A 16,733-nucleotide genomic window follows, 5' to 3' on the forward strand; every position below is an offset into this window, starting at 1 on the left:
CGCGTAAATACGAAAGTTTTCATTCGTAAAATTCCTAATTGAACTTATCAATCGCATAAATTTTAAAATATTATATAATATTTATATTAGAATTATATACTATTTAGATAATATAAGAAAAATATTACACAAATGGGAGCTTAAGAAATAATTATAAGTTAACAATTTAATCAGGTCTCTTTCCTCAAAAGCAATACCCTTAGAGTTTACGAGATGTTTCCATAAGGTAAACAGGAAATGAAACAACGGCGTATATTGCGAGTTTATTAATTATTATTATACTTAATATTTATAACATATATATATATATGTATATGTGTATGTGTGTGTACATATATGTATATGTACACGCATGTCCGTCACGTATATACTTTCACATACACGCACAGCAAAAAAAACCCATAGCGTACGCACACACGCACTCACGCATTTACGCACACATGCACGCACGCACGCACACGCTCTCGCAAAAACCCATGCGAAAACTCGGACATACGTGTGCATATACAAGACACCCTGTACGTTACGATACAACCGCAATATGTTTAAATAAGATACATGCAAAGAACGTATATATATTTTTTTTAGCTCAAACGTTTTAAGCCGCACTATTGATAAGGATCGATTCATTATACATAGGCATCTTTATCGTATCCTCTTTTTTCATCTCTTTTGTTCTTTTTTTTTTCTTCTTAAATATTCCTCTTATTCTAGATCATCTTTCTTTGTACCGTCCCCCGGCACGAACGCCGGTTGTACCGTTTTCACAGAATATCCTGCAGCACGAATATGCATATATGTATACGCGTAATGCGACCGTATGTTTTACGTGTACGTGTGTATATGTATATGTGTGTACGAAGCCGAATTAGCTCTCTTTCGAGGTCCCTTTCGGCCCTTCATAATTTATATGAAAAGCGTTATAACACATGTATACTGCCATTGTACGGAACATCTATTTTGTCTGCAATATGAATTCTATGAGAGATGTCGATCTAACATTGGCGGGTAACATTCCTTCGCGAGGAGACGGTCGGATTAAAATTCGGCACAGAGGAGACGCGAGAGCGCAATACGAATGTATCTCCGTTTGAGTGTTCGGTTTCGCTCTGCGGAATTTCATCCAGTTCGCAGTAATCGTTTACGAAGACCAGGCTCGTCGCGTTTCTCTTTCAGTACTTATGTTTCTGGTAGTGTACTGTTACACACCACCGTATTCTATACGATATTCCTAAAGCTTACGATACCTCAATTTCGTTTTAATTTAATTCCAATTAGCGCTGATATATCAACGGGTTAGTCGCAACGTCTAAAAGCAGGGGCGTTTCGTTGGAGCGTCGTGAGAATTTTTGTCCGTTTCGAGGAAGACCGACGAATCGGTACGCATTCCTGGCGCAAGATTAGACTTAGAACGATCTTTTCGAGTTAAAAATTGCAAATCCATGATTTCACGTTTTCTCTTACGTCTAAAGATTTCGCAGATTCCGTTTACTCAAGGTCTCATTGAATGTCCAAAGATTTCGGAAAAAGATAAAACATTTAAAATAGAAGCCGATATCTTATGTCACACAATGTCGCGCAAGTATATACACATATATGTATATTACTTTTTTAAAAATTAAAAACAATGCACAAATATACTCAAACTCCGACAGTTCGGCTGTTATAAAACGTTAGGGTAAGTAAGCGAACATGTAGATAGAGTAACATGCTATTCTCTGTACAGAACAATGATGTGCAGATTTTCCAGAAGAATCAAATTCAGTAGAATTTACATTGAGCAAATAAAAGGTACATCGTTAAAATTTATACGCGTACTGAAAAGTAATAGAATTTATGTTATTTACGAGTGCAGCTTCACCAAAACAATCGATATAAATAAATTTCATCGTCAGATATATTAGGAGATAATTATAAATATACAAGTTAAATTCGGGTGTGTATATGTATATGTATATATACATATATGTATGTATATATACACGCATAAACATATATATAGATACGTACATATATATGCATATATACACACACAGATATCATAGCTCGCAAAAAGAATTGACTTATATATATTTGGCTTGTCAGCATCTGGAAATATAATACAAAACAAAATAAATTTTGATAGAGATAACACGCAAGTCCACTAACAAAATTAAAATTTAAAAGGTTTATACATTTTTACAAGCAATTCCCTCTCATTTAACTAGGTGATATATCTAATATCAAGAAATTCCTTCTACTGACCAATTATACAAATATAGTATTTAACTAAAATAAAAGATAACATTTTCATATTTTGTTCCTTTGTGTTAAAACTTATCGACCGTTTAATATTAGAAATAGCATAATATATGTAGACAGATTTGAGGACTCTCTTCGGAATCAGCGACAAAAAGTATATTTCGCCTATATTAAAAAATTTCACATCGTTCCGATAAAATACGATATTAATGCAGTACAACCAGAACTATAGGTACCAACGATGCTTATTTTTCAAACGATTTAAAATAAGCTGCCAATCCATACACTAGAAAGATCGGCGAGCGGTATAATGCCATTAGGCTGGAGAGAAAAAGAAATGAATTATATATATACAGTTCCTATACCCGGCGCCTTGTTCGTTAGACCAGCCGAGCCAATGTCAGAACGATCGATTATACCCTGCCTACTCGTTGCTATCGTGGGGAACACAAGAGGCGTCAGCCAAGCCATCCCGTCACGCACGGCCTTGTGTGCGACACGGGGACGGCAAAATATGCGCATTCAGGATAGCACATATTTTAGGTCTGCTTGAGTTTCGCAAAGTCGATCTCGGCGTACGTGAAATTCTCCTGCGTGGACGCCGGCGATACAGGCGCTGGATTATCGATCTCCGGTAGATCGAGACTAGCGTAATGCAGTATTGTCGCGCCCGGTTGGAGCTTCTCGTAACCCTCGCTGTCCAACGGACTTGGCGTAGGTGTGGGTGTAGATGTGGGCGTAGGCGTGGGAGTCTCGTCGATGAACTTTGGCGAGGATGGCTTCGGTTGTTGCACGGTCGACGGCTTGAAACCCGTCAAAGTAGGACTGGTGTTCGGCGAGGCCGTGACGAGACGTGGTTTCGACACCGTTAAATCCGAGAGTTTTTTCGTTATTACGTTAATGGGCTTACCATGTTCTTGCGATGACGAAGACTTGAATATAACCCGAACATTCTTCTCTACAGGACTAGGTGGTTTCTCGTTATTCGCCTTCGACGAGGACATCGTCTCCGTCAATGGGGTAGAACATGACGTGCAAAGCCTCTTCGCGGGTTCCATCACCGCGTATTCATTGTTCTTATTTTGGTTGGAAATGTCTGTCGTAGAGAACTCATCGTTTTTCTTCGTGAAAGGCTTCACGGGTGACTGAGGACTGTTCAGGGAAAAGGGAAAGATCGTGGCCGAGGAACCCGTTGGCGTTGCTCGCGGCGGAGAGGCGGGCGTGCTCGCCAGACTCTCGGATGTCGGACTTCCGTTCAAAGGTAGAAAGTTTGGAGTTTTAGACGGCTTGCTCCCCGCCTGAATCGCAATTGGTTGCGATCGCGATTTTTCCTTGCGACTACCCGTCCGTGTTTTACGATTGTTTCGATTGTTTCCCATGCTCATGTTTATGTAGTCTTGCTCCAAACTCGGCCGCGCTTTAAAAGACATCTCGACATATCCCTCCGGAGGACGCCTCGGTTGTGGAAGATCTACCGGTGCCGTTCTTGTGCTACCTGAGAATATTCATAGTAATTTCCACAGTATTATTTTTATTATATCATAATATTATACAAGGGATTTTTCTGTAATAAATGTTTACGGAATAATACCTGGTGGCCCATTTGTTTGATAGGTATCCTCTTGAATAGGTGATGACACTTGTTTCGGGCTCGCTTCCGAATGCGTCCAATCCTCTATTGTACCGTCCATCTTCATGTAGGGTCCTTCCGCTTCTTCTACCGGCTTTAAAGTTGTAATTACAGGTTTATGGGCGAAAGTTAACGATGATATATGCATGTGGCTATGATTGTGGTTGGCAGTGATTGTATTATTATTGTTATTGCGATTGATCTGTAATAAAAAAAAATTACATTGTCTTAACGGCTCTGCGGCAATTTTTATCAGCAAATTGAACATTGATATATCGATAATACCTTATTTATGCCACTCATATCGACGTATGGGGCAGTGGTCGATATGGGAGCTTGTCCGGGCGACATGTCGACGTAGGAACTAGTGTCGGTGGCAGTAGAATAAGTAGAGTACGGTTGCGGTTGCGACTGAGGCTGGGAACAGGATGACGGAGGCGAGGAGAGAGCGGTCGGAATACTGGGCCTCGTGAAATCCAATTCCATGAGATCCTCCATGCGATCGGAAGCTCCGGAGCAACCAGAGTTGTGTCCCCAAGAGCTCGACAACAACGGCGCGGAATTCGACTTCGAATTCGAGGTGTCCGAAGAAGGTAACGGCGCGGTAATTATATTGGCTAGCCTTCCGATCTCGGGCCTCTTAGACCGACTACCTACGGAAAATGCTCGTACTCTATTGGCATCTTGCGGAGTGATGTCCAACCTGTGCAAAGAATACCATAGCAAAATTATAGATCTTGTTCATATCATTATGTCGGTGATTGTTTAGATGATGTTTAAAGCTCATTTAAGACGGCCTCTCACATCACGCATGCGCAAACCGTCACAGAATTTTACCAAATTTAATATTTTATCCGATCAATAATGTACGTAGTACATTACGTTAATATATACTCAGCTAAACCTTAAACGTAAAGTTTATACCTATTTTTACGATGCCTGTTGGCTTGTTCCGGCCTGGATCCAACGGAGTAAGCTCTGGTCGGTCTGGCTTGCAGATCTTCCCCAGGTGTCAAGAAGCTGGTTACTTTATCCAAGTGATACTCGGAAAACCGCAGATCCGTACTAGGCGTGCCGGATGTGACAGAACAGCTACTGCCGTCGTTCTGCGACATATCGTCCGGAAAGTGACCGTTGTGACTATTTACGGGATCCATATCGACGTAACCGTCATCTCCAACCGGTGCCATCGGTACGTAACCGTCCACGGTGCTTTCTTCTACAAGGGACGATCCGCGGGAATGCGAGTGGGCCGTCGTTGCAGGACTCATGGGCATGTACACACCACCGCGGCCCGGACTCGAACCACAAGGGCTGTACATTTCACTCTGGTAGGAACTCTACAACCGATAAATTGTCGATTAATTACTTATCCGATAATTAACATATAAAACAGCTTGATATTACTTTATTTGAACTAGATATCACTTCATTGAGATGAAATGTAGACCATACAAGCCAGTAAAAATAAAAATTTTATTTTATTGTTATAAAAAGACTGCTACAAAAAGAATTTGTTGAATTTTATTGAATACTAGGGGCCACTTCGACCAAGCTCTGATTAATTTAATCGTTGATTAGTCCATTGGAAATGACCAATCGCATTTTCTCATTAAGCAGATTGGCAAATGTGATTGGTCATTTCCAATGGACTAATCAACGATTAAGTTAATCAGAGCTTGGTCGAAGTGGCCCTAGATGTCTTTATAAATTTTCCTACTGTATAGACCAGAAGATGGTTTACAATATTCTTCTACTGTTTTGTAAAAACTTTTTAATTAAAAAATTTAGAAGTGATATTACGAGTGCACTCACCTGAGAGGGCGAATGAGATTTAAAGTTTGGCGAGTATTTCAGATGTGGATGTGATGTCGACCACAGGGCATAGTCGTCACCTTTCTTGTCTAAAATTACGGGCTCGTCGGGTGTCAAGGAATGCCCGTACCTCGAGATAGTGCTTTCTTCCATAATATTTTCACCACAATCATCCATCGAGGGTGACGATCCGGCCGAATCTGACGAGCAGACATCGGAAGACGGACTAATAGGCATCGACGTGACTGGTGGAGAATACGAGAGACCTCGTCCACACATGGAATGCGGTCGCGGTACGTGCGACATGATATGGGCTCCTCTAGGGTGGCTTAACACGATCGTGGCCGGTTGCCCCTCGCTGGTGGTACGAGCCCTCGACGGCAAACTGTCACATCGATCGCGCCCAGTGGCACCTGTAAAGATACTTGTCAGAAATCTCCTCGTGATGCTTACTCGCATGGTAGAAAGAAGCCAGTCCTATTGTCCCAGCATAGCAACAGCGGTTAGTTTTATGTTCGCATATACATATATGTACATAACATATTGTTTATTGTTAAATATATATATATTTTTTTTCTTAAGTTAAGCAATCAACAATAATCATGGTCAATATTTCGTCAAATATTCCGCGCATTTTTGCAGAATTCGGGTTATGTAGAAATTAAATAAAGCAAAATGAGGATTTCAATAACAGATAGTTTGCAGAGATTATTATCCAAGTATCAACACTATGGAGCATCCAGGAGTAATGTACAAAACATATCCATTCCTTATATTCAGTAATAAATAAATAGAAGATACAAACTAAAGCATTTGTTTAATATATCGTGCACTTAACAGCATGCTAACAAAATTTTACAATTGTAATTATGACCTCTTATTAGATAAACATAACATTGAGCTTTATACAGTTTGGAAGGACCGAATGCGTAACAGAAAAGAGCATAACAAGCGTATGGCAGAAACACTGAAGGATAAAACAGAGATTCGGGTCGATTAAACAAATATGACGAAACGAAATACATACACCGTAAAACGGATCTTTTAGATGGTTGCGTTTGATTGATAATAACGGCAGCTAAGGGCAGCGACAAGGTTCTCTGATGGGATATTGTCGCGGTTGTGGTTGTAGTGATCGTCGCGGTGACGGTCGCAGTAATGGTGGTGGTGATGGTAGTGGTTGCAGTGATGGTGGTGGTAGTGACAGTAGTGGTGGTCATAGTTGCATTTGTTGCTGTTGTGACATGAACGGATTGGGAATTATTGACGGAATGAGGATGACTCGCTACCGAATGACGACGTCTAGCGGTACCGGCACTGTTGGCATTAGTCGTGGCAATCCCAGTAGTCCAAGCCCCGGTACCAGCAACTGCTGCAAACCACACACCTCTCACTATCGCACAACTCTGTCTTTGTCTTACGTGCATCTTGTGCCGGCAGAATACGACAGATACGGCACGGATAATGTACCAATCGTGCTGTTAAAGACATATGACCGCAGAGAATCTATCTCTTATGTCTCGCGACGCGATGTGTTATTGACAAGTCTGACACACGAAACCTATTTTAAAAATCGTTCCCAACTAACAACTGTTCTCTCAAGTTTGATTCCCCTTATAACGATAACCTTTATATGATAAGAGAATTGCGATAAAACACATGTATCCATAACATCAAAAGGACAATAAAGCGGTACCAATTCAATCTCTTATCTTTCGTCATTTTGGCAAGATACATTATATATAATACCTGACATCAGATAATTTACAGATTCCAGATAACTGACTGATTGTATTAATCATGCTATTTACACCATGAAACTAACACTCAGAAAATAATGCATTGCTGATTGACCTAGACTTTCCTTTTTAATACAATTGATCATTGCATTCGTATAAAAGTTTCAGCTTTAGCTTTTCAATCTATATATGCTCAAATTTATTTCATACCATAATCGAAATTTATTTTGACATATTTAATATCAACATAAATTGTAATAATTTCTGAAGTTACTTTTAACACTCAGAAAATATTTCTCACTTCATTAAATATTTCTTAATCTATTCCACAAGATATAATAGTAATGGATAAAGTAAGAATGTATATGGCATGGCAATTCTCTTTAAATTTATTTTTTCTGAAAAAATTGCAAGTATAATTCATATTGATTGCACACATGTAAATAGCACAACATTGCTAGATATAGCACATCTAGGGTATGAAATCTAGTGTATGAAATAAAAGAAAAATGCAATGACCAAGTCTTTAGATGAAATTCTATACTCCATGAAATGAAAAACTGAAGAAAAATTAATGACATGTTCACACTGCTGTTGTGTGTCCTTTTTTGCCATTCAAAATCCATAGAACGCGAAAGAAGGAAAGCAAATAGCTATTGTGACAGAGAACAGACCCGTGACTGTATTGGTGGAAGTGGTACTCCGAGATTGACTACACTGTGTGAGAACAGAGGGAGTAGCAGTCTGCTCTTGCAATGGTTCCACTTGCTCCTTGTGCGTCGTCTGTTCCTCTGTAAACCCCGTAAACCCACTCGTGTTACTCTAAAGCTGAGCTCTAATGTGTATATACGACAATTCACCTGGTTTTCTTAAGGTTATACAATTTAATGTGCGTGTGCAATTGGCGGTAACTATGTGTAAAGGAACGGTGTATTAGACAAAGTTTCACGTCCGGATTTAAAAGGAATTCGTAATAAGGATTTTAAATACACAAATGACGTATATCCAAGCAAACGCAGTTTCTTCGATGAGTTCTGATTATAGACACGTGATAACCGGATGTGTCCCAAGTTACATAAGTGAAAAATCACATTTCAATAAGTAGCACGATACACTGTGAAAAAACTGATAACTCACATCATAGTATAAATCACAATGGATAAACGATACAGGAAGCAGATTTGCGAAAATTATAACTTACCCAAGGGCGAAAAGCCATGAAGCTTTTGACCCGTGTGCCTTCGGGTCAAAACGGATATAGGTTTGCTGGCTTCGTTGGCAGAGGAACTACGCGTTCTCTGACGAGGTCCCACCTCGTCTTTGTTACTTTTCGAATTTCTCATTGCAGTCGTTATCACATCGTACATATTGAGTGCGATATTGTTGTCTTCGACTGCCATCCAAAATTCGCCATCCCCAGTTACGGCGGACCGGCCAACTTCTATGTAGAATATATCGTTCGCAAATCCACATCGTCTAATGTAATTTAGCTGCAAGAGAAAAAAATAATTTAAAAATTATATTGATTCTAACATATTAAATGCTAAGCTTTATTGACCTCCAACTGATGACAACAAAAATATGAGAGATACATTTTTAACAATAATGCGCATTATAATTTGCGAAGCTTTACGATAAGCCTTTCAAACAAGCAGTGCTGTCATATGTCGAGACATCACCGTGTGCAATTGTTTTTACGTGCGGCATCGCTCAGTCTAAACAAAATCTTTCATCTACTGTATTATTCGCGTCGAAAACTGATCCGTCTAAATACATCTCGGACCACCTCGAATAAAACAACACACAGCAGACTATTGCGTTCTGTTATTATTAAATAGCAAAACTCGTATAAAAGTATACAAAGCTAGTTTATATTAAAAAGCAACTATACTATACTCTTTTATAACTACTTCATGTAAACTTACAGAAATCTCGATAGAATCGGAGTTATCCTGTGCCCCGATCTTCACTAAACTTAAAGTTTGATCGGTGAGGCATAATCTGTAGGGTCCGTGAATGTTTTTTCGTGCCCCTAGACCTCGTTTTTGCATTGTAACTTGCCATACGTGTTCTGAAACAAAAAATGTAAAACATTAATCTTATATTTGAAACACAGGAACATAATTAGTGGATCTAATATTTAATTAATAAATATATACTTAATTTCAATAGAGAAGTGCATTGAATATATATATATATATATATATATATATACATATATATTCAAATTGATACACATGGAAAACTTCAAGTATCTACTGCGCTTTTACTTGCTGCAAATTATCATGGTAATAAACATCTATTTATGCAATGCAAATAAATATTTATTAGCATTACTATATGTATACTTTGCATTAAATATGCTTATGATTTAAATGCACTGAATATCGTTCAAAAGTATATATAAAATAATAACATAATCACTGATACTTGTATAAAATAATTCAAGTTCGTACATGTCAAGAGAATTGTGCTAGTAATCAAGACACACACACACACACAAGCAACGGATATTTTTTTATTTTAAAACAGAGGTCCTAGGAATGATGCGCAATTTGAAACAAAGACGTTTTGTATTTATACGATATCATTCTTATTCTCTTTGTTTCTGCAGGGAACACAAGAGCACAAACAATTGCCAACGTTATTTTTATTCCAAGGCTGTATAACTCGCTCGAAATGTGGAAATCACAAAACAGATAGTAGCGAGACATTTCTTTATTGTACTCTTTGCATCCATCCTTCAGTTTCGTGCACACACACACAAATTTAAATTTCTCAAGAATGTGTACAAAATTGTAACGTCAATATACGTGGAGAAAAAAAAAACTCTTTTCATCAAACCATTTCAAACTACAAGAAAAATCTCGTGTTTCCGTGTTGATCGAAAAGAAAAAAAAGGGAGTGGCGGGAATGAAAAGTAAAGTCCGCGAAGAAACAGTGGATCTTGGAAAAGTCGTCGATTCATTCTATCGGAGAGACGTAAACAAACGCGTACGCGCAACCAAGGTTCCGCTGCAGGTCCCTACGCCGATCGATATAAGTGCGCGATAATCTCGTCACCATGAAAAAAATTAATTATCATCCGCGGAAAACGAGACGACTCATATTTTCAAAGACGTAACAGAAATGCAGACGGTATGTCAAGTTATTCGGCGTTGCCATGCAATATTTAAATCAGCGCTCTATATTTACGAAGAAAATAATTAATATACTCTGAACAATTTAATAGTATATTTTGCTTTTGTTGTAAATTGTTTCCTTGTTATTCTATGAAAGATACTAATTCAAGTCGTTTGATTACAAAAGAGTATTTAAATTGGCAGAATGTTTCATTTTTTAAAAGTTTACAAAGCTTCCTCAGCTCATCTTATTATTAATTGCAAAAAATAAATTAATTTAGAAGATACTTTGAAAGCAAGAAAGGTTATCAATAGCCAAACTAACAAATTATTTGAAATAAACTAAATAAGTTATCGTATATTTCCAAAAATTGTTTTCTGCTATGTTTATATTTAAATTAACTGTCTAATATTATTAAATGTAAGAATATTACGTATGTCTTCATGCACTGACTACTATTCAAAATAATTTTTAAATTTTTTTCAAAAAAATCAGATTTGGTCTCTCAAATTAGAAAATTAGTCGAAAAAATTAGGAAGTTATATTCGATTATCCACCGCTGCGTACATTTCTACGCGAGTCTCGCGAGACAATCCTTCGATTCAAAAGAAAATAGATATTATAAAAAAAAGACCATTTAGATAATCCGAAGTCCGAGAATCGCAAGACACGCGTCAATGTATACCCGGTATTATTGGGATTGAGACACTTTCTTTCGAAGAATTTCGGAATGCATAAGAGTCGCAAATCGCAATTGCTCATAGAGTCATAGCATCGATCCATAGTGCTGCACAGTCCAGTGATTCACGACTTTTATGCATTTCAGAATTAATCGAAAAAAAAAAAAAAAAAAAAAAATCTTAATCTCATACAACATACACGTCGTTAGGCGCTCCTAAAAAAATCACGCCCCCATGTCATGCCTAATTTGTTTAGCGTGTCACGCCGCCTCTGGAAATGCATATCAAAGTCGTTTGTAAATCGCTATTCGCGCGCGAAGATCGCGAATATCTTGGACAAAACGTACAAGCCGAATTTTGAGAAGGTCAACTTATCAATCCCATTCAGTGATTGATATGACGGTGGGTCGCGATTTTTTTTTGTTCGCACGACACGTAGGGGGACAATCGGTGACGGGTATCGGGCGAGAAACGTGTACCAATCGACGCGGCAGAAAAACCTCGTCGATTCTCTCCCGCGTTTGTCGTTTTCGGATGGAAATTCGAAAAGCGCGGCGAACGTCCGGGGGGAGAGGAGGAGGAGGAGGAAGGAGGGGGGGGCAATTTACCGAATGTAGGCCGCGGCTGTTCCCCGTCGGGCACGTCCCCGCTCTGTAGCCTCAGCATCGCCTTCAGCCACTCGTCCAGCTCCTTCTCGTTGTCGAGGATCAGACAGAAGCACTCGTCCTTGGTGTAGAGCGCGATCACGTGCTTGTGCTTGGTGTCGCCGCGCTTGTTGATGTTGAAGCAGCTGTGCAGGAGGATGCTGCGCTTCGGCGGCTGCCTGTTCTCGAACTTCTTCTTGCTGTCGTAGTACTCGAGGCAGGCGAAACAGCCGGGGCTCTCGCCGCGCAGCACGAAGTACTTCTTCTTCATCGTCTTGAGCTTCTTCAGGTGGCCGCAGCGGATCACGGGCCCGCCCGAGGGCGACGCCGGGCCCCTGCCCGAGGACATCGTCGGGATGACGACCGAGACGAGCGTCGTCGTCGTCGTCGTTGTCGTCGGCTATTCGTAGATCACGAAATCCCTCGAATCCCACGGAGGACGCGCGGACAAGCGTTGGGCCCTTCGCGTTCCCCGTATCATTCACATGGTATCCCCGATGCTGTTATCGTCCCCGCTCGCCTCCGGCCCCCTGCTCCTTTCTCCTCGGGCATGCGAGTCGGCGGTCGGCGGCGCGCGTTTCACACGATACACGTCGTCACACGTGCGCCGTGCGCCTCGTCCTCAGCGAGAGACCGCGTGACGCACAACGGCGCGGAAGTTCATTGTGGCCGGGAGCGACGAGGATTCCCACACTTGCGCCAAACGTCCTCTTCTATCTCTCTCTCTTGCTCTCTACAAACAACAATATCTATATCACTCTCTCGCTCCTCCTCCCGATTAACGTCGCCGCTCGATCGCCACGGTGGAGCGCGATCTGCGCACTTTCACGGGCATAAACAACAACGGCCGTCAACGTGTCAGCGAACCACTACCTTCTAGCGCGAGAACGAAAGCGTCGCGTCGCGTCGCGTTTCGAGCGATCCGACCAAGTTTCCCCCCTCGTCGCGGACCGACGCGACGTCCGATCGTCGACGCTCTTTACCGCGCGCTCAGCACCCGTCGGCCGTCGCACATTGACAGTCACGACGGAAACGACACCGGGAGCGGCCCCCGCGCGCGCGCGCGCCTTCGCACGGCGAGAGCACGTTTCGTGGGACGTAATGAGACGTAAATATACACGGCGAGGTGCGCGCGCGAGCAACAGCAGCACCGCGGCCGGGTGCTCGCATGTGCAATGCGCTCCGCCGCGAGCGAGCGAGCGAGCGATTCTCCGCGCGGCCCCGAGCCCCGAGGGCGTGCTTGCGTCGCGTCGCTTTCTCTCTCTCTCTTCCCCTCGCGGCGGCGGCGGTCGCGGACGTCCACCTTCTCGTAGGTTAGGAGTAACGACAACAATAACAATGGCGCGCCATGGCCACCACGAGACGGAGCGGACGGAGCTGACGGTTACGACGGCGGCTACGGGCCACACAAAACGGTCACAATCTCACAATCACCCTCGCTCTTTTCCGCCCCTCGTCCCGCGCTCGGCTCTTCCTTCTTCGGCGTCGAAACCCAAGTAGGGGAGATTCCGCGATCGCGCCGAACGCGCCCGATGACTCCGAGATGTCGCGACGGCACTCTCTCACTCTCGCCTCGCTCCCTCCTTCGCTCCGTCCCTGTCTCTTTCCCTTTCTTACCCTTTCTATCTCTTTCTATCACTCTCTCCCTCTCTCTCTCTCTCTCTCTCTCTCTCTCTCTCTTTTTCTCTGCGTCTCGGCACGCCTCGAATCCACCTGTCACGCGGTTTCGTCTAATTTCGCCCGCCACCGATCTCGGGCCGCGTCTCACGGGGTCTCGGGTCTCGCGGGCGCGCCGAGCGGAGCGGAGCCGTCGAGCCGTCCCGCGCGCACCGTCCGACGGCTCCAAATGGCTCAGACGTGCCACCGCCGCTCGCGCATTCCTCGCGCGAGAGGTAATTCGCGCGCGTCCGCGACGGAACGGGGAAGGGAGACGACGACGACGGCGACGGCGACGGAGAACGTCGGCGAGAAACACACGAGCGTACCGTCAGCGCGAACGCCACGAGGTGCGGCCGTTATGAGCGAGCGAGCGTACGAGGCCCTCCTCCTGCACCTGTTTGTCTCTCCGAATAACACAATTTACTGCGTGGTCCCCGACGGTGACGTGTATACACACGGGGGCGCGCAGGCACTCTCATACGCGCGCACGGAACAAACACAGACGGTCACGCACGCGCACAGGAACAGAGACAGACAGACGGACGGACGGTCGGTCGGTCGGATTGTCGGACAGTCGGCCAGCCAGACAGACAGACGGAGAGCGCGATACGCGGGCAATAGCGCGCGCGGCACGCTGGGCACGCACACACGATTCACGACGCAGGCAGCGCGAGGGAGAAAGGCGCAAGGGGAGGGAGAGGGACACTCAAGGCGGCGCGTTCTCTCTCTCTCTCTCCCTCTCTCGAGCCTCTCTTTCGTGGAAAACGTGTTACGACGCGGCGAGGAAACGCAACCGACCGACGCGACGTACGTACGTCCGCGCGGACGGACGGGCGGGAGCCGCGGAGACGGGAGACGACTGGCGACTGGCGACTGGCGACGGGCCTCGCAGGTGGGCGGCTGGCCGAAATTTTCGCCTTATCGGCAACCGCGGCCGCGCTCTCTCGATAAATAGGCTACTGCCAAGGGCAACGCGATTTTTTTTCATGCGCAATAGCGGCGGCCGACGTCAAAACAACCGTGGCGACGGCGGCATTCCAGGTCGATGCGGGGGGAAACGCGCCGCGCGGTTCCTTTTCCTCTCTCTCTCTCTCTCTCTCCCCCCCCCCCTCTACCTTTCTTCCCTCCCGCGTCGCGCGCGCGGGCGCGCGTTCCGTCCCCGTCGCGACTGACTTCCACGCTCTTCGCGCTTCTTCTCCGCAGCTGCTCCTCGTGGCTCCGCTTCCTCTCCTTCTCTCCACCGCGCGGGAAGAGGAGGAAACGACACCCGGGATCCGGGACCCCGGGTTTAACGACGCACTATCGGCCGTGCTCGAAAATATATCACGTCCGTCCCCCGGTGGGGTCACGATCCGACGGAGACGACGGAACTCGGAGCTTCCTCAAAACCACGTCGAAACCGTCGTCAGGCGTGCGCGCTCGCGCGCGCGCGCATGGCAGACCCTCGCCCGTACTTACCAGAGTATTCGGGACGCGCGCGACACAATCAGCGCACACGTATACACCCAGCCCGCGTCTCGTCACTCGCGCGACCGAGCGACGTTCGCCCTCGCCGTCGTCGTTGACCGTCGATCGTCGGCACGACTCCACTCGGCACTACTCGCGACGGGCCGCGAGTCGCGACGCAACGTAACGCAACGCGTGGCGACGCGGACGCGACCGCGACGCAACTTTCGATTCGGTTTTTTTTTTTTTTTTTTTGCAACGCACGTTAAAATCCGTGGCCCCGTGCGAATCGCCGGGTACGTGGCCGCCGGATGTAATTCCAGCAAAAGGCGATAGGACTCTCTCGCCACGACACACAACACACTCGCGCGCGCGACACCTCTCCTCCTCCTCCCTCCCCCTCTATCTCTCTCTCTCTCTCTCTCTCTCTCGCTCTATCCTCCTTTCTCTTTCTCTCTCCGTCTCGCGGGCCGCGCGCGGGTTCACGCCTAGCCAACCGAACAGACGATCGTGTCTATCTTGTAAAGGTCATGTGTACGCGGAGCTCCGCAGTTGTAAACAAGATGTACGCAGGCGCCGAGAGCGCGCGCGCGCGCGCGCACGCGCCAGCGCAAATGGCAGCGGCGCGCGGCGCGGCCGCGGCGCTCCGATATACGCGATACGCGATTGTAAATACGAGCCATACCAGCGCCAGCGCGCACGTGTGTGTGAACGTGCGCGGTGCGTCGTGTTTATTACGTACACACACGCGCGCGCGGCGACGGCGTGGCGCAGTGGCGTAACCATCGTGTCAACGGACGAACGGACGCGGGACACACGACGCAATGCGGAAGAACCTTGCGGCGAGCCGATCTCCAGGAGTCGACGCGCGCGCGAGCATCTCCCCCCCCCCCCCCCGAGGACTCGGCATCGCCGAAGATGATCGGACGTATCGTCGAGGCGCGTCGAAACCGATTGCCAAGATCGAGCGATACGCCGCCGGAAACCGCGCGCGCGCGAACCGCGATGCTTCGCATCCTGGAGCGCGCGACCCGCTAATCACGTGGGATGGGTGAAGTGATTAGCGCGGTCGCGCACCCGCACCATTTAGACATACTTGATTTCACGAGGAACGTACGCGTCGACTGCTACGGATTAAGCGCAGCCCGATATTTTCCCCCCGCGGAAATCCATTCGGTGTGTTGCTCTTTCGATCCTTCCCGAGGTGGAACGATCGGATCGTGGATGAATTTGTAAACAAAGGCTGTTATCTGATAATATAAATGAGCAGACATGTGCGCATTTTTATGTATTGCATTTGATACGTTTTACGTGTCTGAAAATGTTCAATTCGTTAGTATGTGAAAATTTCATTTTTCGGGGAATTAGTATATTAGTTGAGAGACAACTGTCGTAACGTTTGCAAAAGTAGGATAAATTTGTTAAAGTTTGCAGAGATTCGTTCCTCCGCTCTATCTCGGGAAGGAGAGAGAATCCAGTTGTACTTTAGCCGATTTCAATTAACGTGCGTGTGTGAGACGATCAATGAGTAAACGTGCGAAAAGCCAATCTCGCAAAGATTATCATTGTAAACCCTTCAAACAAGCGATGTGATGCAAGAAAGCTTGAAGTGGTGAAAGTCTTCCCTCGGTGGAATGTAGGAAATTTTATTTGGTTCATTTTTGTTTAAATCTTTTCAGGCCAAGGTTTGCTAGAGTTTTAAAAACGTGTCAGAATGGATTAATTACGAACTTATATTTTATATGCGAATACTACA

At 45.0% G+C, this 16,733-nt stretch overlaps 1 protein-coding gene across 11 annotated transcripts; it reads right to left on the reverse strand.

Annotated features, from left to right (window-relative positions):
* Positions 1 to 251: 251 nt before the first annotated feature.
* On the reverse strand, positions 252 to 15,506 carry Chico (insulin receptor substrate 1 chico). 11 transcript variants are annotated; one of them, XM_071702197.1, is made up of 11 exons: positions 15,242 to 15,506; positions 11,837 to 12,605; positions 9,351 to 9,496; positions 8,627 to 8,915; positions 8,100 to 8,216; positions 6,714 to 7,058; positions 5,687 to 6,099; positions 4,796 to 5,211; positions 4,157 to 4,574; positions 3,833 to 4,073; positions 252 to 3,736 (listed from the first exon to the last, which is right to left on the reverse strand). In XM_071702197.1, the coding sequence occupies exons 2-11, from the start codon at positions 12,219 to 12,221 to the stop codon at positions 2,781 to 2,783; spliced, it is 3,726 nt and encodes a 1,241-aa protein (XP_071558298.1). In that variant the 5' UTR covers positions 12,222 to 12,605; positions 15,242 to 15,506; the 3' UTR covers positions 252 to 2,780. The 11 variants fall into 11 exon arrangements, with proteins under 11 accessions (XP_071558298.1, XP_071558300.1, XP_071558292.1 ...); XM_071702199.1 differs by having other exon boundaries at positions 6,714 to 7,055; positions 14,990 to 15,506; XM_071702191.1 differs by having other exon boundaries at positions 14,990 to 15,506.
* Positions 15,507 to 16,733: the final 1,227 nt, after the last annotated feature.

This window comes from Temnothorax nylanderi, unplaced genomic scaffold (genome assembly GCF_030848795.1).
Source record: "Temnothorax nylanderi isolate EJ_2023f unplaced genomic scaffold, tnyl_v1.0 TNYL_tig0028_pilon, whole genome shotgun sequence".
NCBI lineage: Eukaryota > Metazoa > Arthropoda > Insecta > Hymenoptera > Formicidae > Temnothorax > Temnothorax nylanderi.

Bases quoted from the DNA above. Each gene is read 5' to 3' on its own strand.
- Chico (XM_071702197.1), bottom strand. From the start codon at position 12,221: ATGTCCTCGGGCAGGGGCCCGGCGTCGCCCTCGGGCGGGCCCGTGATC. The intron at 8,916-9,350 runs GTAAGTTTACAT...TTTCTCTTGCAG, and splicing joins CCGATTCTATCGAGATTTCT to CTAAATTACATTAGACGATG. The intron at 6,100-6,713 runs GTATGTATTTCG...GTATCTTTACAG, and splicing joins TAAAAGATCCGTTTTACGGT to GTGCCACTGGGCGCGATCGA.